We start from the raw sequence: 27,997 nt of genomic DNA on the forward strand, positions 1-27,997 counted from the left end.
TCATGTGTGCGTATGGCATATCACATGATGAATATGATCTGGAAATATCTATAATGTAATAAGTAAGTCAACCCAAACTCTATAAATACTTGAGTACAAGTCCATGTTAAAGTAATAACCATATTACCTCGAAAGTATTTTAATATACAATGCATCATGCAACTACAGTAAATTCCACGCTTTATTTACTAAAAATGTATGTAAAAATCTACATAAATCTAAGGTAAAGTTCTAAGCACCTAATACACATCCCATTGTTAGTAATCTTCAACTTAATTTATTTAAAAAGATATAATACTTCTTAGACATTTGTTAGTAGATATCCTTTAAAAAAATATAAGTAACTTTGTGGTAGCTTGTTCCACGATTGCAATTCACTTGAATAGATAAGGACACTACTATATGTACAATGAAAGAGTTACCTAACCCTCAAAATATTGTTAAAAAAATATCTTTAGAATGATCAAATAGATAATGAAGACTCTACAAATTCTAAAGTAAAACAATGATGAAGATAATTTTGATTTTTTTAAAAAGAATGGTTATGTGAATCAAAGAATGAATATGGACCTTTGAACTTTTTTCCCCTTCTTACATGTAGGTGTGTTGACTTTAGAACAGTCCGATAGACAATAAATAAATAACTGAGGTGCTCCTAGAATGTATTTTTTGCAGCAAGAAGCATTTGTGAAATTTATTAAAAAGTTTTATTACAACAAATGTGTATTAAATATTCTAAGCCTTTGTGTAACCTATGGACTTGAATGTCATGATAAACAATGAAGATATATAAATATTTACAAAGTTGTAGTTTTCAATGCACGCCATAATGTCAATCTATGGCCATAGACTAAGCTATCTAGGTGCGTCTGGAGGAGAGATTAGTGAAACTCCTCAGAGGAGTGTCGAGTCTCTAGAGGCTTTCATCAAGAAGGAGTGGACAGAGCTCGAGTCTGATTACATAGTCAAGATTTGCAAGGGATTTAGTCCTCGTATTAATTATTATAGCTGTGTGCTCATATATATATATTTTTTTTTTCTTGGCCATAAGGCATACGATTTTATTTAACAATTCAAGATCACAATAGGATTGGAAAACAATTAAAATCATGAGTTAAAAAAAAAAACCTAGTACGTGTGTTCATACATTGAATAAAAGTTGTGCCAAGGAATATTTTCAGATAAGGTAAATAAATGTCCTCTTGATTTAATTGTACTCTTGAAAAATTGAAAAAAAAATGTCTACTATTTGATAATATCGACCCTGTATTTCCAGATGTCGTATGCACACATTTTTGAAATTCTGTTAAGAACTCTACAACATTGAATGCATGTTTAAATTTCAACAGAGATAAATACATATTAATGAAAATCCGACAATATTGCAAAATGGAATAAAAGCGACAACGCTTAAATTATGCAAAATAATATTGTAAATATTATTTCCTAAAAATTTATATGTATACAAATTTGGCTGTACGTTTTTGTTTTTTTTCTAAATATATTTAATAGGAGTTAAATCAAATGTTTTGATAATCTAAAAACAATATTTTAATTTAAGGTCACGCAATTTATCATTTAAAATAATTATTATAATTTAGTACACATTATGTATGGACGTTTGTATTTATTCTACAAGTAATTTGGAAATAATTATTTAATTGTCTCAGTAAGAAAGCAAAAAAATAAATATGTTGAAATTTAATATGCCTTGATATAATATAAATACATACGTAGGCATGTATGCAGTCTTTTAGAAAAAGAAAAAAACTACCTAAAAATAATACTTTATTTTTTTTATAACTTTATCCTCAAATAATAAACTTTTTATGCATTTATGATTTTACCTGTTACAGGATGCAACGTTTCTCACAAAGACAGAAGTTCTACGGTAAGTTTTATAGTATTATAAGAGTGAAATTGCTTATTTTGAATATATGTGAATCGGTGTATGGAAAACTAAAATTATATTTTGACATTTAGAAAGGGATTTGTAAATTGCAAGAAATATTTGTTACTATCTTTTTATCATAAAAGATATTGCATTTTATTCGGTGCAAGGTTGCATCTCCTCTGTCTTTGTTATAGGTCCTTCAAAAACGTCCTAAATTTTAAAAATCATTTTGCATGTCATGATTATCACGAATTCCAATGGTACATAATTTACCAATTGAATTCGATCCGTAAAAAGTTTAATATTTTCATGAACAAGAATAATTTGCCGTAATTTTTAATTTGAGAAAATTAACCCTTTTTTAAAACCATAAGTTCCCTATAAGTATTTTTGTTGAATTTTGAATTTTTGAGATATCTTGGATCAAACTAACTTTATTCAAATTACTAAACAAATTATTTGTCATTCCGTTTGCTGAGAAAGTTATGTGTGTGAAGAGAGTTCTTTAGGTATAAAAACTCATTTTATGTCTGAAAAGAACGAAGAAGCTAACTACTTTTCTTATATTCGAGTGAGAAATCATTATTATTACTGAAAAATATATGTTAGTGCTGAAATCAGCATGAAGTCAATTAGCCGTATAGGACGTTATACTTAATAGCCTTAGAGCCGACTAAATCAAAAAAAGTATTTGATGGAATAATTTTTAAAAAAAACTATGATTTGCAATAATGAATAACAATATTATGTAATTTTATATATTAATGATGCAGTGTTTGTACTTTTTCATTGAATATTATAAACTCATAAGTATTCTATGACATATTATTAAGCTTGAATGTCCATAGTTACTCATCAATATGTAACAAATTTATAATATGTTAAATGAAATGAAATTATAGCATCAATTTATATATGATGATTGAAATTAAGGATCTATAGTTAAATCAAATGTAATAAAACGTAGAAATTGAATCTTCTATCATATGAGTATACAAATTAAAACTTGTACACAATATATACATATATATATATATAAATGGTTAGGTAATATTTGAAATATATTTCTTTGTAACAGACGTTATATAATAAATAAATAAAAGTTGCGAATACGGTTGACATGAATGAAAAAATTACAACTCGAATTTAATTAAAGTGAGAGAAAATATACATGTTGACAATCAAAATGTATTCATTTTGAAACATTCTAAAAAAATGAAAATCAGAGGGAATATTAATGCATTTGTCAAAGTAGTTTAAAGGTGTTTAAATGACTTAATTCATATTGATTTTAATTCATTGGAATGTAAAGGGTATTCAAAGATGTAATAAAAGAAAAATAGAGTTTTTTTTCATGATATCATAATAAAAGAAATGTATTATCTTCGAAAAGGCGTATTAAATCATTTTTATAGGAATAAAATCCTTATTCTATTAATTAATTATATCAATTCTTCTCCAATTTTGTTTCTTGCAACTTCCTTCAAATCACATTTAAGCATCTTCACGGCCTCATTTTTATAAAATGGAATTTCAATTTTTTTTAAATATACTTACTTTTCCCTACAGTTTGAGAAGCCCTGAATTAGATCATTGTGGTATATTATACATAAATATGTATCCTGAATAACTAATGCAATAGACCTTAATTAATATTCTTAAATATGAATCATAATTTACTACCAAATTTATATGAAAAAATATATTAGGAGTCTTATAACTAATTTTGTTTATAAATTCAATTTTTATATATTTACCAATTTTTTTAATTAAATCCAATGAAAAACAGCTGTTTTCATAAACACGCAGCTGTTTTTGTTTTTTATGGGAAATATGGGCGACAAGGACACCATCTATCAGTCTAAGTAAAATTTGTTTATATTTTTGGCAATTGGAGATACTTACAGCCAATCAATTCACAAAAATATTAAGGCCTAACGTCGATTCTTTACATAGATACGTCAAACTTTTGAGTAATTATCTATACTTATAAAGTGACAAAAAAAATAATTTCCTTTTTTAATATTTTGATAACTATATAATATATATCTATATATCGTAAAAACATGGAAACTTAATAATAATTTTAATATCCTTTTCTAATATAACAGATACACCTTGAAGAATTCTTACTTAATTCTAAGAAACTCAGTACAGCTCAAAGTATTATTTTATTTATATACAAACGTACATATACATATTTAGGTACTCAGAAAGGGTTATAATTTTAGTGTTTCAAGTCACGTAGGCATTCCCTTTACTCCTCGTAAAGAGGCAAAATATATACCTAAAAATAATAATAAACAATAAGATTAGTGTTCCTAAACTGATTTTTACTCCATAAATACGTAGATATCAAAAACTATGTGACAATTAAGAACACTCTTTTTGATAATTAGATCCTTTTTGTTAATTTGATTAAGTTTTTCACTACATCCACAATTTTGTTGGTTGATTATAGTTTAAGAACTTATAGAAACTACGTTATAATTGTTATAGAATTGTCCTTATTTTCGGCCTTCGCCCCACTATAAATAAGAAACGGTATCCAACGAGAAAAACGGAGATTCTTCTTATTATGAGCCCTTTCACAGCCAATGTTTTTCCATTAAAGCAAAAATTAGACTCACTTTTTAAATGTTGTTTTTCCCTTTAATTTGTCTCTTTCACGTTGATTTTTTGAATGTTAACTAAATTTGTTTCATCTGCGAATACTCTTCCTCTTAAATAGAAACAGTTGGAAAGAAAAGGACGTGAACAAACTAATAACAATTTTAAAGCAATATTCGAATAAGGATTAATTTAAAAATGTTGAAAGTAACATCTGTAACACTTTTAAGTTGAAAAACTTAACTTAATTAAGTTTTTAAATCAAAAAACTTTTTTATTTCAGCTCAAAAATGTTGTCAACTGACGTTTTTTCTACTATTCTTCCAAATTAAGTGTCATTGATTTTTAGTAGTCAAACTGCATATTTTTAAGGAAATAAATAAATAAAGACTTAGATGAACGATGTCTGTAATTGGCTAAATACCAACTACTGACAGTAAAGATGAAGTCTGTCAAAAGTTTTTGATAGTTTATCAAAAACTTACAAAATATTTATAGAATTAGGAAACAAAAAAAAATAATTAATTAAGTTATACAATGAGTTAACTTTCTTTTTAAAAACTACATAATGCACGCTCTACACCAAAAATACATAATTATCACTAATGATACTCGTTTGTACTCGTTATATATACCATTAAAGAAAATAAATTTTGAAGAGCTTGTAATTGAGTCAGAATTGTTTCAGGGTTAATCGCTCGAATTTCAAAATGAACCTTACATATCCCAATATATGAAATCAAACAAAAGTAATTTGGAAATATCGTGTATTTGGGCTTTGTATATTTATGGCTGCGTCAGTCTTGTTTGGATCCGCAATGGCTGAGTAATTCAAGTAATTGTCATTTATGATATTTAAAAGTAACTAAATTGTGTTTTAGCTGGAAATAAAATATCCAAAATAACTGGTGATTTTTGGAAATGTATAATAAAATAAAAAAACTCTGACGAATGTTAACTTTTTCCCCCAATTTTCCTACAAGTATTTATTTTTTTTAAATGCTCCCAATTGCAATTACATAATTATAATTGGATATATTTTATTTGCAGGACCAGACAACCAAAGGAAGTCCCATAAATAAAATGAATGATCAAAAATATATCTCAAATCATCCTAGAAATTTGAATTCAATGTTTATAATTGAACTAAATAAGTCCATATATCACGCAAATTAAGTTTAAAATTATATTGCCAACATATTGTGTAGGCTTATCTTTAAAATTTTAGAATGGTTCTTAAATGTTTTTATGTTGGATATCGTAATTTGAGATAATTGATGCCTCTTGGCATCTTATATTAAAGACCTAACGTGAAATCTTCCACAAGTTGGTTAACCACCCCCACATTAAATCGGAAACTTAAACTTTATAAAATTTTGTTTTCCCAACCTGATATAGTTATTACATAATATAATATAGCAGCATCAGTAAAAAAATTAAATACATTTATGGCATTAAGTTATACAGATGAATTTATAACGTAATCTAAAATGGTAGTTGGAGAAAATATTGCTAAATTTGGTTGACTGACAGATTATTTCCATACTAATAAATTCTTGTCAAACAAGACGTTTTTTATAAAAAATAATATGTGCACTCGGTAGAGTGCGAACCTTCCCTATGGTCATTTTTATGCTAATATAACCTCTGTTCAACTTTTTTGGTGGAGGTAATTATTAAAGAAGGGATTCGTGTGAAGAAAATACTAAGTTTAGCGATTAGAAAAGGATGTTAACATTTCCCTCCAAAAGAAGAATTATCGCCTATATTTGGTGTACATTTATTTCAAAATGCATTATTAAATAAATTTTCCCTATAATAATTGTATTTTAAATGAAGGCTCTTCATTTATATAAATAATTAATTTTCTCTTGCAAAATCATACAACAGGGAACTACAAAACTTTTGTAGGTGAAGTAATATGTCTATGTACAATAAACATACATTAGTTTAGCTCAAGGCATAGAGTATTTAAATATTCATTAAGAGTGTTATTGTAATCATATCTTGGAAAAAATAGAGCTATACCACGAATGTACTTACTGTTTTTTTTATATTGAAGGAATAAAAGATGAAAGGCATATATGAGATGAAAGATATATATTTTTTGGGTTCTATGTGTACAAAAATAATATATGTCAGTGTATTTCTCTTTTGGAAAGAAAGATATAACCCAAAAAAACACAATCAAAACGAAAGAAACTCCAAGGAAAGATGCGACAAACATATCAATTAAAAAAAATATTCTCTTAAATTGCGATAAATTTAAAATTCATATTTTGACTCCACGTCATTGTTAAAAATATGATTTGTGATAAACATTGCAGGTTTATTCTACACGCCTTTTTTAATGTTGAGTCTGAGTCTTCAAAATATTGAGTAATTCCACTCGAGTGTAAATTTAAAAAAAATACATCCTTAAAAAAAAGCCTCAGAAAGACAAAAGAAAATTCATGTTTGATGAAGCGGATAAACACAGTGTTATATTATTTATTTTAATATTTAAACCTGCGTTTGCTATCGAATATTAATATTGATATAAAATGGCAAATATTTTACAAAATTAAACTAATCGTTATTTACCACTTGAGTTTTATTTATGCAATTTATGAAAATCAGTTAATTGATTCAATTATTAATTTTTTTTTTAAATCAACTCATTTTCATAATTTGATTTATTCTGGAAAAACTACCCTTTTTAATACCTTTGCGTAATCGTTAATTACTAATTGTCTAATAAAAAATCATGGATAAGTAGTAAATAAGTTATATTGTTTACTAATTTTAATTTTATATAATAATCATTCCTTTAAAACCTCTCAATGAAAACTACTTTAAAGAGAAATAGGAAATGGAAAAATTGCCGTGCATTCAAATATTGAAGTTTGTTTTATTCAGTGTACGGAGAATTTGATATGATTTTCAAAACTGTGTTAAGCCAAACTTGCTGCACCCTTTATATTAATTTATTTTTGTTCAACTTTAACTTAAATATGAAGCGAATTTAATTTCTTGATATTCAGTTGACATTGACTCAAAATTACGCTAATTACTCATAATAAAATTAGATTTGGGTATCAACAAGATTTAATTTTGTGATTATTATAGTTGAAATATTATCAAATAATTTTCGATGACATATTATTAATTTTTATGAACTGCTGATACTAAAAATATACTCCTTAACTTTGATGAGATTGATTGTTATATATAGGATAACAGCTGATATTACATTTGTAGCAATGTATATACCTTGAGGTGGCAAAAGGGAAATAAACAATGCAAAATAATTAGTTAAAAGTCAACAAATTTATCAAACCATTATTCAAAATTGCAGATTTTGCAAATAGTTCCAAGAAAGTATACTTTTGCTGCAACAAAAAGTTGCATTTATTCTGAAAGATGTTTAAGAAGCATATTAATGCTGTTTTTACCAAAAAAAAAAATCTGCTTTAAACAGATTTAAAGCAATTTTGTCAAAATTGGGATGCAGAAAATACCTGTTGACTGACGGAGGGTTTTTCTGCTCCATTTGTACATATATGTAGTTTTCCGTATCTTGAAAACCTCCAAAGGTATGTTTATGAACAAATTAATGTCCTTTTAATATAGTATGTACTATGTTTTGTTTATTTGATAAATAGTCGAGGATTGAGGGATCCAAGACGGTGAGAAGAGGATATTCAATATCAATATGTGTATATGCATGCTATAAAATACAAAGATTATTAAAACACACGATGGGGGGGTATACAATGTATGAAAATTTGAATTGGGTACATAGATTGATTAGACTAATCAAACTCTGATATTGTATTTTTTAGACGCACTTCTTCAATGTATTTTTTCATCAACCTGTATTGCAAAATACAAAAATTGCATTACAATATATCAAAAAAGAATTCAACTACATATGTACCATTGTATATATATAAGAAACTTATTTAATATATACATATAAATACGTACAGTTCTATAATCTACGAAGTTGGATTATTTCATGTAATCCTGGAGAAGAAGAAAATATAAATATATATGCAAAAATGAATAGTCTTCATTTTTCATACATATATTCATAATATGTTCATTTATGAATATTTTAGTCTTTTATACTTTCGCATAAATGTGTGTAATATGTACCTACATAATATTCTGTGCATTAGACGAAAATAAATTATCTAAGATAAATACAAAAGTTTATAGAAATATCTTCAGCCGGGATATTGGAAGAAGTTGAGTTATTTTATTTACAATAAACTACCCAGAGAAAAATACATGTTATGTGCTACGCCCAGGATTGGCCCATTTATTTTTCATTCCGTTTATTTCATCCTTTCACTTTTTGAAAAGTGTTTCACATTAGATAATCTGTTCAGGTACACTGTATAAGTTTACCTGAACGGCATACTTTCTCTTTCGATCTCAAAATTGGAGACAGCGACAGTCGAAAGTTGAAGTTCAATTATTAAAACCTTTTATTAATAAAAAAATAACTTCGCTCATTGAAGCTACGCAAAAACTATACTATTGGAGTACATATAAGGAGAAGAACTAAGAGTCAATCTGTGGCCTGAGGATGAGGGCGAAGGAGATCACATCTCATTATGTAAAGTACTACGTCTATTTCTACGATGTGATCTCCTCCGGCCTGTTTTCTGTCTTTGGATCGAATTGTAGTCCTTCTTTTTCCTCTCCTTCTCCTTTATAATCTATAAGGGAGAAATGCATAACCTTCTCCACATATTGAGACCTTCCATCTACTTTCTTGATCCTCCAAAGTGCTAATTGTCCAAATACCTACAAAAAAAAAAGTTGAGTCCCTCTCCTTCTACTCTAATGGTAATAATATATTCTTCGCTTCACAAAGTTATTTCCTTAGTATTTAAAGGTTGCAATAATTGAATTTCAACTTTCTGCTGTCAACTATCTAGAAAGAGATAGTATGATGTGTGAACAAACATATATAGTGCACCCATCCTTTCATTTTAAACGTAAAAAGTGTATGTATTAACATTGATTCATTAATCAAAATCTATATACATAAAATGAAGTTTACACTCAATATCTTAGAAAAACAAGTCTATTTGATCTAAGAAATAAAAAGTTAAGCAACGATTGTGTGTAGATAAAGCTCAACGCGTCCTTTAAACAAAGTTTGTCTGTCCTTTTGTCGACGCCTAATAACTGCTTAGAGCAATGTAGTTCATTATTTAATGATATAAAACATGTGAATCATTAATAAATATAGAATCATGATTGTGTCACTGATTATCAATTTTAAATACAGTAAATTTGGCATTTAATGTTTTTTGTTTTTTTTGTTTTGTTTTTTTTAAATCAAGTTTACGTATAATTTCGATTGTAAGAAACAATGAGTATTTTAGTGGTAGGAAAAGTTCAGAAATTAAATAAACATGAGTCAATTAGATTACTTACATTTAATGAATAAATACTAATGAAATAAGTTGGATATGAAAAATATCTGGTATTATTGCGTTATGTGATGATGGATGAAAAATGGATCCATCACTTTACTCTGGAATCAAAACGATCATCATCTGAGAGGACAACAACTGGGGAAACTCGTTCGAAATGCCGCAAGCACAATCATCAGCTGTAGAGGTATTTCTTAGTGTCTTAGAATTCAGATTTCATAATAATCATAAAATACCTTGTGAAGGGAAATATTTACATACCATCAACGGTGAATATTATATAGCCTTATTAGAGGAGTTGAAGGACGAAATCATGGTAAAATGGCCCAATTTCAAGAAAAAGAAAGTAAACAAGTATCCTGAACAACCTACTGGAAAAAACGATTGAAGTCAACAAGTTAAGAAGAAGGATTTATGGAGGAAAAATGAGCGAAAACATTCTTCGTTCTATCCAAGACGCCGTAGATACCATAAGACAAAATGGCGAGGATGTCGAAAATCTTGCTTGTTCATTTTGGAAAAGCCTTCAACTCCATAGTTTACGAGTTTCTAATAAATCAACTCCAAAGATACAAAACTCCTAAGGATTTGATACAAAAATAACAGTAGTGACTTAGAAATTCCAAGTCAAAATTAAACGTACCTGGTGTTCTATGAGAATTTGATATATCAAGAGGATGTAAACAAGGAGACTGATTTTACCATCCTTGTTTATCATGGCAATAAATGCTTTATGGGATCGGATACAGAAGGATAAAAAAGTTAGTGGAAACTCAATCGATAGGGGACAAGACTATGAGTGATCTCTTATAAGCAGTCGACATTTCCAATATTATATATAATAATGAACAAGAAATCGCAAGGTCTATCAATAGAATATTCAATATCTTAAAAGAATTTGAGGCCAAAGCTGGAATCCGAATAAACATAGCAAATACTCTGGTGATAACTTCATTAGATTCTATAGTAAAAAAAATCTTCCAGAGATAATGATAGAACCTCATGCAACTCTTTTATCCATATTTATCTCCAAAAATGGCAAAGAATCCACTATAAAACTAAATGGAAAAAGATTACTAAAGATTTTAAAAGAAAACCAGGACTCCTTCGACACTTTCCACCTAAACATACCTGAAAGGATCATTGCGTGGAACCAAAATATACTTCCTAAAACTACTCATCTGAAAAGGAATAATGAATTCCTTATGTTCTACTGTTTCAGAGGTATTCAAGATACGTGAGGAATTCCTGTGGTATTCAAAAGAAGTTTTATACTTCAAATACAATAATAGAGACTCCCATAGGAAGGTGTGGGTTGGGTTTCTCAAATATTGAAAGGGTATCGAAAAGCTGAATCTCACATGGCTAAAAAGAATTAGAGTAAGGATAATAAAACACGAATTCAATCGGATGAATGATACTAGAATAGCTATGGGACCAAATGAACTATTAATATGTGTGAGAGCGCTTAATATTTACTGGAAACAAAGGTGTAGCTCATGGGCTTCCACTCCAAAAGTACTACTTCCATTATTTAGACCAAATGAGCCAATATATTTTAACTCCATGATATGTTCGGGGGATGTCCTATTTAAAGAACATTATTTGACTACAATTGGACATATCCAGACTAAGACATCAAGCATACATGGAAATTTTTTTATCTGAATAGAATAGTGTCAGTAGAAATAGTAACCATTGATATCTTTTATGGAACACCAACTCTATTTTGCCTGGGTTTAGAAGCATTAAACTCCCAATTTGTCCAACCAACTTTGATGAGGACTTCAGAAGTATTTTCTCCAAATATATTGTTGAAGAAACATTATCCAATGATCCAGCCCCATAACTCAACGAAAGGGTGAGAAATAGTCTCAGTATATTTATGAGAAACTCCATCATGGATCTGAAGGAGAAGTGGGTTTGGTACCGAATGACAACGTCGTCACTATTTGTGTATAAATAAATAAAAACGCTGCTGGAAAGACTGTGATCTTTATGCAAATACGAGAGGGAAAATTCAGGACATCTATTATATTATTGCAAATACATTACTCAAGTAAGGACTGTAATTAATTCATTAATCCGGAATGTGTACTGAATTGAGCCATAAAAATCTGATTGGCTGGTGACTACCAATCCAAGGGTTAAGGATGGATATAAAATTAGATGCAATAATCTCGAAGGTGCTTTTTCTAATGGATAGTGCAAGGTCTTCCGAGTCAGCTAGGCCTAGAGGTTTGGAAGATCTGGTGAAGATATACATAAGAATTTTTAGTATTTTTGATGGGAGAGGAGCTACGGTAGGTTTGGAATAATAATGTTTAGCAACATCTTTCTTAGAACTGGCTCGATATTCTCTCTAGATCTACAGGTTCTTCTTCTTTTTTCCCCCTTTCTTTTTTCCTCCTTTCTTTTATCTAATTCTTATTCTGAGTAGATGATTAATGGTAATGATTTGATTAGTTATTGTTAATAATATAAGAATAATAATGTAATGAATTTTTAAGATAGTTAATGGTTGAGTATGTATATGAGGATGGTTATTATAATGAAATAAATGATATTATTATTTGTACCAAAAAAAAAGTAATGTTTAACCAGGACAACACACCAAGTTATCACACAAGTGACCCTTATCACAAAGCAAAAAAAACAAAGGCAAAACTACATTAATTGATTTTAAAATTACTTTTTTATTCACCTTACTCTCCAGATTTCGTCTCCAGCGACTACTGGCTGTTTGCAGACCTAAAAAAAATGTTTGGCCTCTTAGAAATTTCACCTCCAAGTCGCTGAAACTCAAAATTATTTTGAGGCAAAAGATAAAACGTTTTATAAAAGTGGTATTGGAATGTTAGAGCGGTGCTGAAATGATTGTGTTGCTCTTGATATTAATTTTGAACGAAAAGAAAGTGGTTCCTTGGTTAAGCCAAGAACTTTTTAGCTAATGTGTTACAATATATATATATATAATAATAAAATATTTTTGTCAGTGAGATTCAATTAATTTAATTTTTATGAATAAACACCCTTTTGCTTTTTTGAGAATATATAATCCATGTTTATATTGTTTTTTATTTCAGTTCAATTTTTTTATTTGGTCGATGAGCTCTATGAGATAAATTAATAAACTTTGAATGTTTGACAGACAGAGGAGGAAGAAAAAGAGACTAGATGTGACATGACAACATCTAAGCAGGCAAGGATTTAAAAAAAAATATTAAATAAATAATTTTTTTTATCTACCTTGGATCAAACCTGGTAAACATCCACCCTTTTTAAGTGTGTCATTGCACTAAGCGGACAAATCTTGTTTTCAAATTTATCATTCTTACAAAGTAGGTAACGAGGTGTAAGAGGTCACCTGAATTAAGCTGCCACTTTTTTAGTTCCCCTTGGCTGACAACTTAATAAGGGTTGACTGTATTTTAGCTCATAAGAAGAGATAATAGGACTGTTTTCACTATGCACCCTTATACAATCAAACATATATTAAAATATCTGGCAAATAAAAATGGTAATGTTTCTGCTTAGTTCATGTCACTTCTTAACCCAGACTTCCTATTTTGTCACAATTATAAATTGGATATCTGAATATGGCGGTTTAGTGCGGTGACACACTTAAAACACGTGGTTATGAGATGGTTTGACTGTATCTTCAAAATATTATTAGTCTCTAGCAAAGGATTTAAGCTTTTTGCATATAAAATGTAATTTTATTAAATATGCACTTTTTTTAATCAAAACTCATTCATTTCTACGCTTACCATTGTATGTATATTAAATTTTGATCACACTTATTTTCTTAATTAATTAAGCAGTTAATCCAGAGATTATTATGTTTCTTTCTTCCTTCAACTTTAGTAACAGTGATTTGTTTTTTTATTATCCAAATTATCTCCAATTATTATTTATTCATAATATCAAATAGCGTTAAAATTGAATTCTGTAGCTAACCAAGAGTAAGAATATTACATATTTAAAAAGGAGATTTCCATAGCCTAAACAATGGAACCTTTTAACTGGTGTCCCAGGTTGCATTATATACCAAAGTAACTCCATGTTGGAGGTATATTTGTTATTTATATGAGTAAAAATAGACAAATTTTCCAAATAAAAAATTTGAAGAAAAGGTTGATAAATGATATGAAGATATTAATGAAAAATATACACTTAGGTATGGAAAAAGTTATGCAAAGCTGTTTTTAACGGTAATCACAGAAAATACTTTACACTAGGAATATTACACGATAAAAAACTTATAGAAAATTGTATAACATCTATTAATATCCTAAAAGGAGTAAACTAAAAAAATATAATTGCAAATACATCTGTGGTAAAGCTTCAATTTCTCATTCGCGGTACAGAATACAAAGACTTAGTTGTTTAATTGTATCTTCAAGGGTTTTTTTTAAACATAATTATTTTTACAAATGATTGTCTCACTTCAATAAGTATTGTCTCAATTTGATCGATAAAAGTTCCAAAGATCATGAAACATAATAAACATAGAACAATCTACGTTGTTTAACAATCCATTGTGACTTTCTTAAGCTTTTTATCCGTAAAATTATTAAAGAGTTTTTTTCTATAACTAATACTTGGATAGATAAATCCAAACATCCAGGAAAATATTTTTTGAAGGGCACTTTAGCTATGCATTTAGATTGGTATGTTTTGACAAAACAATATTACTACTCGAGCGATCTTCCTCGGGCAGTTATTTCTTTTACAATATATAATGCATATAAGTTGTTTGAAATAAGAGAGGGGCCATCGACAACTTCTACTTAGACTGATCGTAGGCCATCGATTGTTTTATGTATTTCCCATACTAAATAAAAAACCGCTTCTTGGTGTTTGTACTAATATAAGTATGGTTTTAATCATATTTAATTTAAGAAATTTAGAACTGTGAGAAATTTTACAAACATTTTTGCATATACATTTAATAGTTTTCTACCTACTAGTACAAAACATGTTTAGTTATGATATGTAAAACCACTAAAAAGGGCTGAAAGGAGAGTATACATATTTTTACAGGAGTGTTCAACAAACTTGAGTGATCCAAAAGTTCTTTATGGGAGGGATAAATGAAGTTGTCATTGTTTAAATTATTTATCTCGTAGCAGATTTTTATGTAAATCAATTTGTACACATCTCTATGAAAACGAAGTGAGAAGTCATTTTGCAAAAAATATGTAATTTGTGACATTCTTTTCATTACAAAAAAAAAACAAATCAGGGAATTTTTTTATTCATTTTTTACATTTTTTATTTTTGACAAAACAGATTACAATAGTACGTACTGTTTCAGTTATAAAGATTTTTAATTAATAATCTGATGTAACTTACTTTCATATTTAAACTCAAAGCTGGACTGATTTATGTAGATGTATTATGTTGTAAAATTCAGTGTCACAATATTATCGCTGTAAACACGGATGCATAACACCATTTGATCCATAACATACATGAAAATTTACTTATTCGATTCAATATATTTAAGATAATCTCTTAATACGAATATGAGACCAATGTTAAGTTCTTCTTGCTTTTTTTCAAATTTATTCTTGTCATTATTTCGTTTAGGAAAGAAATGAATTGTTATTTATACAAATCAAACATTTTTTTTTAATGTTTGGTTTTGTCTTTATTTTCTAATCATCGTACAAAAAAAACATTTTTTTACTAATTTATTTGACGAAATTAATTATTTCTAAAGACAGGTTACCACATCTATCGTGTGTGAACGCGTAAAAATATGTATATAAATCAAATATTAAATATTTTAATATTTGTTTTTTTTTTTTTTTTTTTTTTTTTTTTATTAATAGATTTAGATAGTGAGGTAAGATTTTAATCCATATGCATCCTTTTAAATAAGAAACAATTTATGTATTTGTTTATACAAAAAAGAGATCATGACTTGCAAATTGATAAAATACATCCCAGTTAACAAAAACCCATTGTTATTATGTAAGGATTATTCATATAAATTTATCAATGTTTCCAAGTTAGCATCACGATTCCTTGCAACTAAAGGTGCATATGTAATAAGCGATTTTTTTTTTTCCTTTTCGACGGCTGGTGATATTGTGACTGCTAATCGGACTTATTTATTACCTGATAGTGTAAACAAGCTCATCTTTGTGAAAAAATATCTTATAATTTTTTTCTATTGGGTCATTCGATATCACTTTTTGCAATTTACGGGATGATGATACTCACCAATTTTGATGACTTTTGGTGAGCTTGCTTTTCTATATGAAATAAGATAATGTGTGAAACATTAGGGTTCAGTGACTCACCTGGGCCATTCTAGGCCGCTCAAAGTAATGAGTTAGACCAGTGTTGCTCAGAAGCTCCCGGTTGAAGTTATCCCATTAAGATCCCCCTCTGAATTTAGGATATGTTTGAAAAAATATACTGAAACATGTTCTACCAAAATAAAAACAAAATCGATTTGGCTGCTTGACAGGGGACCCATTTTGAATGCCACATTAGAGCCCCAAAATGTGTTTTTTTATTAAAATAAGATTATGATGTGTGTATCTTTTTACGTATTTTTTTTTTAAATCAAGCTGCTATGAGCGGAATAATGTGCTTCTGAACAACACTGGTCCAAAACATTAGACCCAGCTTTAAGTGAGCCTAGAATGGTCCGAGTGTGTCACAGAACCCTAATATTTCACACACTCTCTTATTTCATATAGAAAAGCCAGCTCACCAAAAATCCTCAAAATCGGTGATGGGCATGCCGTGAGAGTGTGTACAATTGACGTGGAATGACTTTATTATACCGTGCATAACCACGTACTGTGAAGAGTGTACCCTGCATCGTACTGTACCTTGGATTTACCGTACCGTCTCAACCCTAATATGCATGAACATAATAAATCTCGTCAGTTGATTAAATAAATTTTCGTGAGAGCCACTATTCCCCAGATATCCAATATTCATGACTATAAATACATATAGTAACTCACCTTAAGACTCAACAGGAGTATTAGTTATACTTAGTGATGTAAATCGGGTATATTTGTATCAGGTGGATGGTTTTTTTTATATAATTGGAAGAATGATTTGTTTTCATTATTATTTAACTTCCTTTCCTGTTACATATCAATTATATTCCGAACCTGATGGAACATTTGAGTGTAGTCATAAAAAACGGAAAGTAACCTAAAGGAATTGCTGCAGAGTTAAAATTGTTAGTATTTTTAGACTCTGAGCAGAATTGAGGATCAGCATTGGAGTAATTCTTGTCAATTACTTGTTTATTTCCTTTCCCCCTTCTTCCTTATCACAGCTGATTATAGCTGATCTAAATAAACGTCATGACAGCTAAGCTGCTCTCCTTCAAAATATTATTCAAATTTGTTAGGGTTACCATCTAGATATTTTCTTTCTTTTTTTAACATGCCCAAAATACGAACGATTTTTGTCACTAATTATATTATATAAGTATTTATGCTTAGGAAATTTAATAGGAAAAAATGTGATCAACCTATTCGTTAGTAGTTATATTTGAAATTTTCTATCATTTTAAATCTTTTTTCTGTAATGTTTTGTAAAATGTAAGAATGTACATTTTTGTTGCCCTTCTTAATTTAACAAATCAATCTTTTGCAAAAATAAATGATTCTATTGTACCTACTATATAAATGTGGAAATACTTTAAAAAAAGAAAAATAAGGTTATCTTATACCATATGTTTTAACATTGGATTTGAAACGGAAATTAAAGTTAAAAATTGAATATAAAAAAGTTTGCCCATGTAAAAGATGCATATTTTTAAATACAAGAAAATTTACCTCCCTGGTAACATTAGGTACATAACTCAAGATGGGTTTTATTTGTCAAGTTTGTTTTACAATATAATCACTCTTTATTTTTAATTGGACACCTTACTAAAATTACTAAGCCGGAATCAAATTGAGGAAACCCTATTTAAAGCTCAAATATTTTAATTCTAACATCTTTGTCTCTCACAAGTCAACCTTTTCGATAAAATTAAACATTAACCAACAAGGACTAAGAAAGATGAGTGAGCAAAATACTATTAAATGATTACAGCTCCAGAAGGACAGGTCAGATTACAGACTATAATGAAAATGGAAGGAAGTTGTATTTTGTTGGGATATGGATCTGTTGGCAAACGAGACAACCACATTATGACAAAACAAAGCAAATACCTGTTTTACGTATAGGTCTAAACATTTGTAAAATATCGGATCGGGAAATATTTTAATATCCGCCCTGTCTATCTCTTACCTCAACAAAAGTCATAATCCTAGAAATACTGATGTTTAGTAAACAAACTGCTATAAAACGAATGTGTTGTATTTAGCAATGTCCTTTTGTTTCAAATATTGACTGTTTCGTCAGAAACAAAACACAATGGTACCACTCTACATATATTCCAAAAAGTATGTAATTTTATGCATCTTTTATGTGTTTATAAGAAAAAAATGATAATAATTTAATACATTTATAGCAAGGGTCTCTTTGTGTGGTTTCTTTGTGTATTTTTTGCTCCTGTTATTACATAGCATAACCATGCATGCATACTTTACAAGGCAATGTTATTTAAGTACATCGTTTTAAAGTAGTATATTTATATTATTGTCTTATAGGTCTATAAATATAGATCACTTTTACTTTTGGGTTTTTAATCGTAGGGGAGTCCGGGAACAGTTAACACGGTCCCTAATTCAAGAACATCAAAGATTATACAGCTACATAATTTAAATTTTAATCTATAAAGCAAAGTTTGTATGTATATATTTGTTAATAAGTCATTTTTGAGTGTAGATACTTTATCTAAGAAGTAACTATACAATCAAGCGTGAACGTTTTATTAAGTAATTGTAATAAAGAGAGGATGGGTATATAATTGTATAAAAACGAATTGTAAGAATAAATGAAAATTCACAGCCATTTAAGTCCACTCAGATTAAAAAAGAAAAAAATGGGAAGTACCTTGTATGAATATAAATAAATAAATGTTACTTTAAATGAGGTTTAACAACGAGATAAAGTACTCCCTGGCACATTAAATCGTGTGAGTGTGCTAAAGAAAAGTTGAGAGTAACGCTGAAGATTTGATGGGGAGTCATCATTTATAATATTAAAGCAAAGTGTGTCTGTCCGTCTACACGGGAGGGTGGGGGGGATAATTTTTTTGTAATAATGCAATCACTTTTTCCTTTTTTTATCATAGCTTATAAGACCATCCGAATTGTATGTTATTTGTAGTCATTTAATATAATATAATCGAAATTAAAAACTTGCTCCATTAGTAGTACAAATTTAAAATGTTGTAACGCTCAGTACAAAGGGATCCATTGCAATAAATGTTGAAATTTTCCGCGCGTTGTGTATTCTATTCAACTATTGAAACTTATGGTACTCAACCTCCATGAAAAATGCAAGCGACGCCCCTTTTTAGCTATGAAAATAAATAATGAAAACCTGATATCAATTTGTTTCTTAATTCTAGAGATATTGGGGTTCTAAAGTTAGTAAAATTTAAATATTATCATAAAAAAGGTACTTTCATTTCAAGATAAATAACTTGCTTAATTGATATCCAATTATGTTCAACATAATAATTCATATATCAATTAAAACATTTTAGTTATGCATATAACCCCTCAAAAATAACTAGCAATAATTTATAACACCAATTTTCGAGGCCAATTTTATAAATGTGACAAAGCAGGGCAAAAAAAAAAAATCTTTTTTCTTAAACTCCACATACAACATGGAAAAAAATTAGCTTGCAAATCTAATGGGTGGAGCACTTATTCAAATTTAAATAAAAGTCATAAAGACTTTTGATTAAACATAATTTATTTTGGTTTACCGACTTTAAGCCTCCATATCTCTAGATTTAATCAATTAAAGAACATGGAATTTGTAGAACAGGATAGTGTATATTTGTTGATAAAAAAATGCCTAATTATGGAATAGGTATTTATATATATATATAAAAAGTACCCTCCTCGACGTAAGAACGTGCAATGACTATAGGTAAATTTTTGATTATTTTATTCAGTCTTGAAAATACCTAACTGATTAGATTTACAAATTGTTTTTGTTTTTTTTTTGCTTTCGTGTAGCTGAGAATATGTAGTTTAAAGAAATGTAAGATTAGTAAATTCTGGGATATATAGTAACGTTTTTGGAGTTTTTTGGACATTTTGGAGTTGACTCTTAATCTTAAAATATATTTAAACGATAATATTTTGCTCCAAGTAATCAATCCAAAAACAAAATGTATGACAACGGTTGCCCATCTCCCCTACTACAACACAAAACTTACCTGTGAAAAAGAGATATCTATTTATATTTGTTATAAGTCTCCCCTATATTAAGTGGTATTTAAAGTTTAAGAAGAAATTGTTTACTTGAGTCAAATTATTTCCATGGTGTGGTATTTATTTTTGAAAAAATAAAAATAAATCAAAAACTCTCATAAATCATCATTAAAAAAATCAAATTGTTTTGAATATATATATGTTGGTTGTTATTAATGAATGTGCTTAAATGTGATATTTTATGGTCCAAACATGAATCATGATGCTTGATTTATGGGACTATTACTTATTTGTTTATTCGTATGTAAATTAAAGTGGCTTCTTTGATGACTAGCGAAGTTTGCTCAAAGTTTGTATGTGCTTTTTTTCTTTAAAATATTAAGGCTTGAATGAAAACAAATTTCGTCATGTTAATATAGATATTGTAATCCGCTTTTTCTTTTTTTTAAATGACGCACTGAGCTTTAGCTCAATATGCCCGTTGCTACAATGTTACTTAACATATTCAGAAATCACGAAGCTCTAAGATATTAAACGTACGCTCAAAAAGGAGTTGCTGACAGGAAAAAAAGACAAACTTTGATAAATAAATATAAATTTTGTACTCCACTTTTCTCTTTTTTTTAAATATTACGCTCTAAGTTTTATCTCAACATGTTTGTTACTACAAAGTTATTTCTTATATCAAGAAATTACACAGTTCTAAGATATGAACCTTATACTCAAAAATGAGTGGTCGATGGGGGGAAAGCCTTACGATGGAACTACTTGGAGTATGCATTGCATCACTGTACCTTTCTTCTTAAAAGGGAATAGAAATTACCCTCAATAAAATAGTAGTTGGTCAATGTCGCCATTACCTCTTATTCTGTTAAACTTTTGTCTCTTCAATCTTCAAATGGTACGATATTCACATCTAGATGAGATTTAATTTGGTTATAGGAAATAAATCTTCAAATAATATTAAGTGTAGTGAATATACATATGCAATTCAACAACTAAAAAAAAAAGTAGGAATTGTAGATATTTTGGGGATACTAATATTGCAGCATGTGATAAGTGAGAAACATATCACTTTGTGGTATAGCAAGAAGCAAAAATTTCCTTCAAATACGAAAAAAACAAGTTTTTGTAAATATATACTTTACTAAATTTTATAAAAAAATATATGAGCCTCTTTCCCCCTTAGCTTCGAAAAAAATAGCTGAGAATTAAATGTTTATAGATGAGTGGTTAACTTTCTTCTGTTGACCAGACATATCCCCTTTTAGATTATGTTCATGGAATTGTCCGGTTTTATGGAAAAGACTGTTAAAAATCGATTAAAAATACCAATGAAATATACAGTATGTCCAAAAATTATGGTGGTTTTTTTTTTAAATCATGAAATAACATAAACAATTGATTTTTTAGGTGAAAAACTTTATGTACTTCCCAATATGACGACCTTTAAACTTAATACATTTTGTATGCGTTTCGGCATCTCTTCATACAGATTATTCAAAGTATCTGGAGAAATTTTTTCTCCAGCTTATGTCAGTTTTTTTTTTTTTTATTCCTCCTCTGAAGTTGCTGACACATTTTCATTGGGTTCCCCCTGGACCAAGGCTCACAACAAATTTTCAATGGGATACAAATCAGGACTGTTGGCAGGCCATATGCCTTTCCCCCAGAAAGAATCCAAGTTGTCTGAACACCACTTTTTTGCCTTCTTGGAGTGGTGAGCAGGGGCACCATCCTGCTGGAAAATAGCTCTTGTTGTGTCAGACTACATTTTTCCCTTCAAAGGAGGTCCAGTTTCTTCAGTATGAGACAAAGCTGACATCAGAGACTTGCTGAGGATATCCGTTACGTAGTATTCAGCCGTCACAGATTGGTTTCGTGGAATCAGGAGAAGATCTGAAACTGTCTGGTGACTGAAAAACTGTTACTGAGTGTAGTTTATAAGTATTTTTTATATGTAATGGTTTTTGATAAATTTGTGATTTAATTATGCAGCAAACAGTGTTTTAATCAACTAATATTCATTGAAGATGTTCCAGTACAACCTTGATCTTCCTTTATAATAACGATTTTGTAGACTTCTGTAAGTGCCGATTTCAATATGCTCCCCTATCTTTACCATGTGTCCATGGTACTGAAATTTTTTGCCTGGAAGATTAGGGAAAGATACAGCAGAATTTTAATACTTAGATTTTGCGACAACCACACGAAAAAGTGCCACTTAGCTAAAAAAGCACCCCCACAAACTTATTTATGATGCTTTAAGATACCTTAAAATATTAGAGCTGACATTTAAAGAAGATAATAAAAACATATAACTTGATATTTCTGATTTGATTGTATATATTTATTACACTCATTGTTATGAAAGAAAACATGTATTTTTGATATTTTTATTGGGTACTTTTGGTGTAAGTCTAAGCTGTATATAGCTTTAGAGAAGGGGATACCTTACTTTCAATACTTTTGGAAACCACTGTATTAATAGAATATGATAAATTATCATTTGAACATTACTAAAATTAATCTAAGATCATATCCTTAGTATAATTTATAATTTTATAGAGAAATACAGAAAAGTATTTTATCTTGACATACCTAAGAAGCACATCAATTTTAATTCCATATATAGTGTTTAGCATTATTTATTCCTGATAAAATCGAGGGAATTAACATTTACAAAATTAGTTCCTGGAACATTAGAAAAGTAAATTTATTGTGTTTCATACAAATTAGAAAGTGAAATATACATGTAATTTCCGTCATGTTGTTGACACGATTTAGTCAAAATACCATGTAATTACTCACGTTCTTAATCCTCAATAATAAAAAGTCCTATTTTTAGGAATGAAAAAGCTATTAAAAGGAACTGATCCTTATCACCAAAAGTTGATTAAGAAGCCCGTACAGCACACATTGTTAACAAGACATTAATTGTTTTCTTAGATTTTTAGGAATAGTGTGTAGCTATTTGAGATATTACCTAATCATTATTTTTTGTGGTTAGAGAGGTTGCATGAACGTTATAAAGTCATATTTTTGTATAAGTTACGGCAGGCATGACTTTACTATCAGGAACATTTAGGAAAATTTTCTCCTTTTTGTCCCTTATAAGTGTTCTGAATATTGATTGGTTGGGTTTGAAGTAGTCGATGACTTACTAACTGAAAAACAGTTCCCTTTTTGAAAAAATGACTAAATACCAGACGTGGGAAAAAGTGTTTGTTCTGCTAGTCCATGTTGCATCACTATACTTCAAAATATAAACTCAAGTCCATATTGAGTTGCAAGTTCTAGTTAATCACATCATAGAGTCCATCACTCACTCACTAATAAACGTAGTTGATCTTTCGCATGAAGAACAAATCAACTTTAGGTTCTAATTTACGTCACATAAGTACAATCCAACAGAATATAAACTGGTATAACAATATAAATTATAAGGCTTAAAAGTGTAAATTTTTTATTTTTTCATTTTTACAGAAGAGCTTAATTAATACAAGTGAGTATTTAATGAAGAAAACTTTTAAAAAATTTGTTAATAAATAAATATTTCTGATGATGATTTAGTCAGTATATGTATAATTTGACATATTAATTTACATATTATTTTTGCCTGTATGTAGGGTACTATATATTGTACATAATATAAAAATATATATTTTGCACACGCGTAAGATAATATTTCATTTTATGAACGTCTTATATCGAGATTCGTATGTAAACACATGTAAATTTTCTATTAAATTTCATAAAGAAAAAAAGAATATTTGCTTGGAATAAAAATAAAAATTATATCTTTAAGATTAACTGATTCACAAAAATTAACAAAATTTGTAACTAAAAAAAAATACTTTTCTGGAAAAACTTTCTTTGCTTCAAATGTTTTTTTTTTTTCTCTTTAAAGAGTCTTCAAACGTTTTCAGGACATCAGCGGCCAAAAGGACAATAAGGAGCTTACTTTTGAGGATCTACAACATATTCGAATCAAATATTCAGAGTTATCAAGATGTCCTGAGCTCAAGGTAACTAATTCAATAAATAACTTATGATGTTTTATTGATTTATTTATGCACAAATCGATGTATAAAAGTTATGTGATTGAATAGATTAAGTCAATTTAAAGAGTACAGGAGGAAAATTGTTGGGTTCATTCTCTACAATTTCTTACAACTTGGCTACAAAATCTTGATCCAAGTTTGTGTTCTTCAAAAATGATTCTAACCGATCTGATCACTAGTTTTACTTGTGATAAATATCCCAAGTCAATTATTTGACTAATTGTAAGAAGTAATGAATAATTTAGAAACAGTAAAAGTTTAGAATTTAATATAAATAAGACGATTACATCATTTATATCTAATGAATAAATATAGGGTGGTCAATTGAAATCTAAATACTTCCTAATTCTATTATTAACTAAGGAAGATTGATTTTAATTTATTTATATTTCGATATATTAAAGAATAAACAATTAGTTACAAAAAAGAAAAAATCTGAGCTCTCTAGCTGCGGACAAGTTGAGAAAATTACAATTAAGCGTGATACACGAATTTCTATTTGTACACTCCAAAAAGTTGTGCGTTTCCAGGACTACAGTTCTTTCATTTCAACAGTTTCAGTCACGATCTCGATATATCTTTATTGGTCTCAGTTCTGGTAAAATGTCTCGGTTCTTTGTTTCAAACAGTTTGGAAAGAGACACTTAAAACAGCACTAGAAGGGGCACTAGAAAATTCGGACCCAGGAAATGGTATTCAATACTAACAAAAAGTGCTGCGTAGTGCCCCAAGTTCCACTAGAATTGCCTAAAACAATGGTTTTCAAAGTGAAGCTCTGAGGGGAGGCTAGGGGGGCGTAGGAAAATGGATAATTGAGGGTTGCTTCCAGTCAACACATACATACATGTTTCGTGTAGAGGGAGCCTCAGCTAAAAATATTTTAGTGTAAGGGGCCCTAGCATTGGGAAACCTTGGCTTAAGAAATATTATAGTTATCATATTATAGGGTACCAACAAACTTTAGCAGACCTGGATCCATAATTTACCCCACCACTTCCCCCTTTTTAACACCCTCGACCTAAAAAATCATTGGAAAACGCTGCAATTCCAAAAAGAAAACTCAGGAAATTGACTTATTGGTTAAAGTTAATTTATTTTTTTAATATATATATTTAATTTTCATTATATAGGAACAAAAGCAGAAGAACCGAGACCGATAAGCAATATATTGCCCTACCGATTCCGGTTTTGGTCCAAATTAGACAGTTCCGTTTCTAGCTGTTTAAGAACGAGAATCGATTGAACCGCAAGACCAATAAGGACACAAGCTTGCTTTTGTCCCTCCCTCTACATCCATATGCCAACCCCTTCGACTACACCTTTTGGGTGCATTTCAAGGGAAAGGTCTTCAATGTATGTCATCCAAATACCGAGGGTATCAATATCACTGTCAGCCTGCACTGGGATGTCATGACAGAGAATATATTTATAGCAGGTGCTAGACCTGCGCCTCTTGAAAACCATCATAGCCGCTAAAGACGGCTACAATAATTATTAAGAAAGCTCATACACACATCTATTTATTGTATTAATTTTCTTGAAATTGCATTTTTAATTTATAAATTAGATCTTGTTGAAGTTTAAAATTCAAAGTGTTCAAATTTTAATGGACCACTCGGTACTAATAGAATAGATTGTATATGAAATATATCTATAATGAGCTTAATCTTCCTACCTCTAAATTATTTACTACTATTAGTTAAATAGTCTACTTACTTATATTGTATTTCACAACATTTTCACGCAACCTTACATTGGATATTTATCAAATATTCTCTAAAAAAGTTAAAAAAATCAATCAAAATCGAACTTTTTTTTCATGCCAAATCTTTTTAAGTTGTAATATAAAGTTCGCATTTTGTAGGAACTGTATTTAAGATATCTTAATCTACATTTTATCCTTTGAATGGCGGAATGTTTTTCATCAATTGTTATTTATTTTAATTGTCATCTATATAGTTATTTCATTCCAAAATATGGCTCTGAGACTAAATTATACTCGAAAAACGTGATTTTTTTTTAAATTATGCAAAAGACAAACCTGTATCGATTGAACTTTTTTTTGTGTTTTATTGCATAAATAATAACAATAAATGTATTTTTTAGGTTGTGGGAAAAATACTGTTGTATAGTGTGATATACACTACAAAATGTATTTAAAAATAAACACAGTCAGGCTGAATTACTGCTCACAAAAGAGTGTGACATATTACTACATGTTAACTGGTATATGGGTAAATGATTGGATTTAATGAATTTAAAAAATCTAAAGTCTAAAATTGTGTGTTTTCGAGTATACATTTACATATAAATCATTCTTAAAGGTAGTGAACTAAGGACTCCAATGCAATAACTATTTGAAATTTTTTCGTTTCCTCTATTTAAGATATTGACGGAGCTCAAAGATATAATCATGTGAATTTAATGAAGAATTTAAGATTTGAAATAATATATGTAGACTTGAACCTTAGTGAGTTGAGCCCTTTTAATTGTTCTATAGTTGAGCAAATTTCCATCAATGCGAGAGTTCATCATCCAAATTACGTTACAATTTTTATAAGCTGTTAATTTAAAAAAAAAATCAAATCAGTATTGTTGTTGAATTGGAATCCTTGTAAGCAATTATTTTTGGATAATCCAAGACTAATTATTTTCGTTTCAAATAATTTCCTTTGTTTTAAACACATCAAAGCGATATTTCTTTTCAAATAAAACCCTTTAAATAGTTAGTTTTAGAACCTTGAAATTGCATTTCCTCATGATTGGATAACCCGACATTAAAATATAAACCCATATTTGAAATTAGCATACAATTTTGCAGAGAGTAAATTTACTCATTTTTTCTATGCAAAAATCGTTTCAAATCTATAAAAAGGGTTAAAATATTCAAATACCAGATTTGATATGAAATAACTAGTTATGTGATCAGCGTACCATGTGCTACTATGTAGAAATAGATTTCGATTTTTTATTTTTTTTAAATAAATTTTTCTTGACTTTTGTAATCTGAAAACATATATTTATCATTTAATAAAGATTAGTCCAACTGTTGGCGGAGAAGGGTAACACTTTGTAAGTAACCAAGATATTTTGGGCTTATTTTTGTATTTGGGAAGAGGAAAATTATAAGCAAACAATCCTAAATATGGGAATTAAAATCAGTTCTGCACCTACTATGGGTCTTTAAAGATACATAATTTTAGTTTTTCAGTTTACCAATTTCATTAATTCGGTGAAATTGTATGCATCTTTCATTATTATACCAAAAGAAACTCTTAGAAAAGAGGTAATAAGCATAAAAATGAGGAAGATATTAACACCTTGGATTCCTAGGAACTTAACTTGATTAATATCTTTGTTTAATTATTATTTCAAATGTTTTGTCAACTTTATTCTTATAGTTTATTTAGTTATACAGATTCAGTTAGGACCAATTTGTTGTTCATAAAATCATTGGAGGTTTGTACATCTAAGATGGTGGTGTCACTGATTATTATGATGAGTAGAAAGAAAATTCTTTCATGAAAAAAAAACGGCGAGGACAAGTCGGGAGAGAGTCATATGGTACTACTGAATTAAAACCCTTTTTAATAACAGCTGCTTATTATTTTGGGGGAGAATATGAATTACTCCTATAAAGAATAGAACCTTCTAGATTTAAAATAG

The 27,997-nt window shown here is 28.9% G+C and overlaps 1 protein-coding gene across 1 annotated transcript in view; it reads left to right on the forward strand.

Moving 5' to 3' along the window:
- Nucleotides 1–27,997, forward strand: part of Cib2 (Calcium and integrin binding family member 2) — a 76,647-nt gene that overhangs the window by 15,127 nt on the left and 33,523 nt on the right. The window contains exons 2-3 of the mRNA XM_040710116.2: nt 1,857–1,891; nt 24,178–24,295. Of these exons, the coding sequence (XP_040566050.1) occupies nt 1,857–1,891; nt 24,178–24,295 (153 nt within the window). The remainder of the gene's footprint in view (nt 1–1,856; nt 1,892–24,177; nt 24,296–27,997) is intronic.

Source organism: Lepeophtheirus salmonis, chromosome 4, assembly GCF_016086655.4.
Source record: "Lepeophtheirus salmonis chromosome 4, UVic_Lsal_1.4, whole genome shotgun sequence".
NCBI lineage: Eukaryota > Metazoa > Arthropoda > Copepoda > Siphonostomatoida > Caligidae > Lepeophtheirus > Lepeophtheirus salmonis.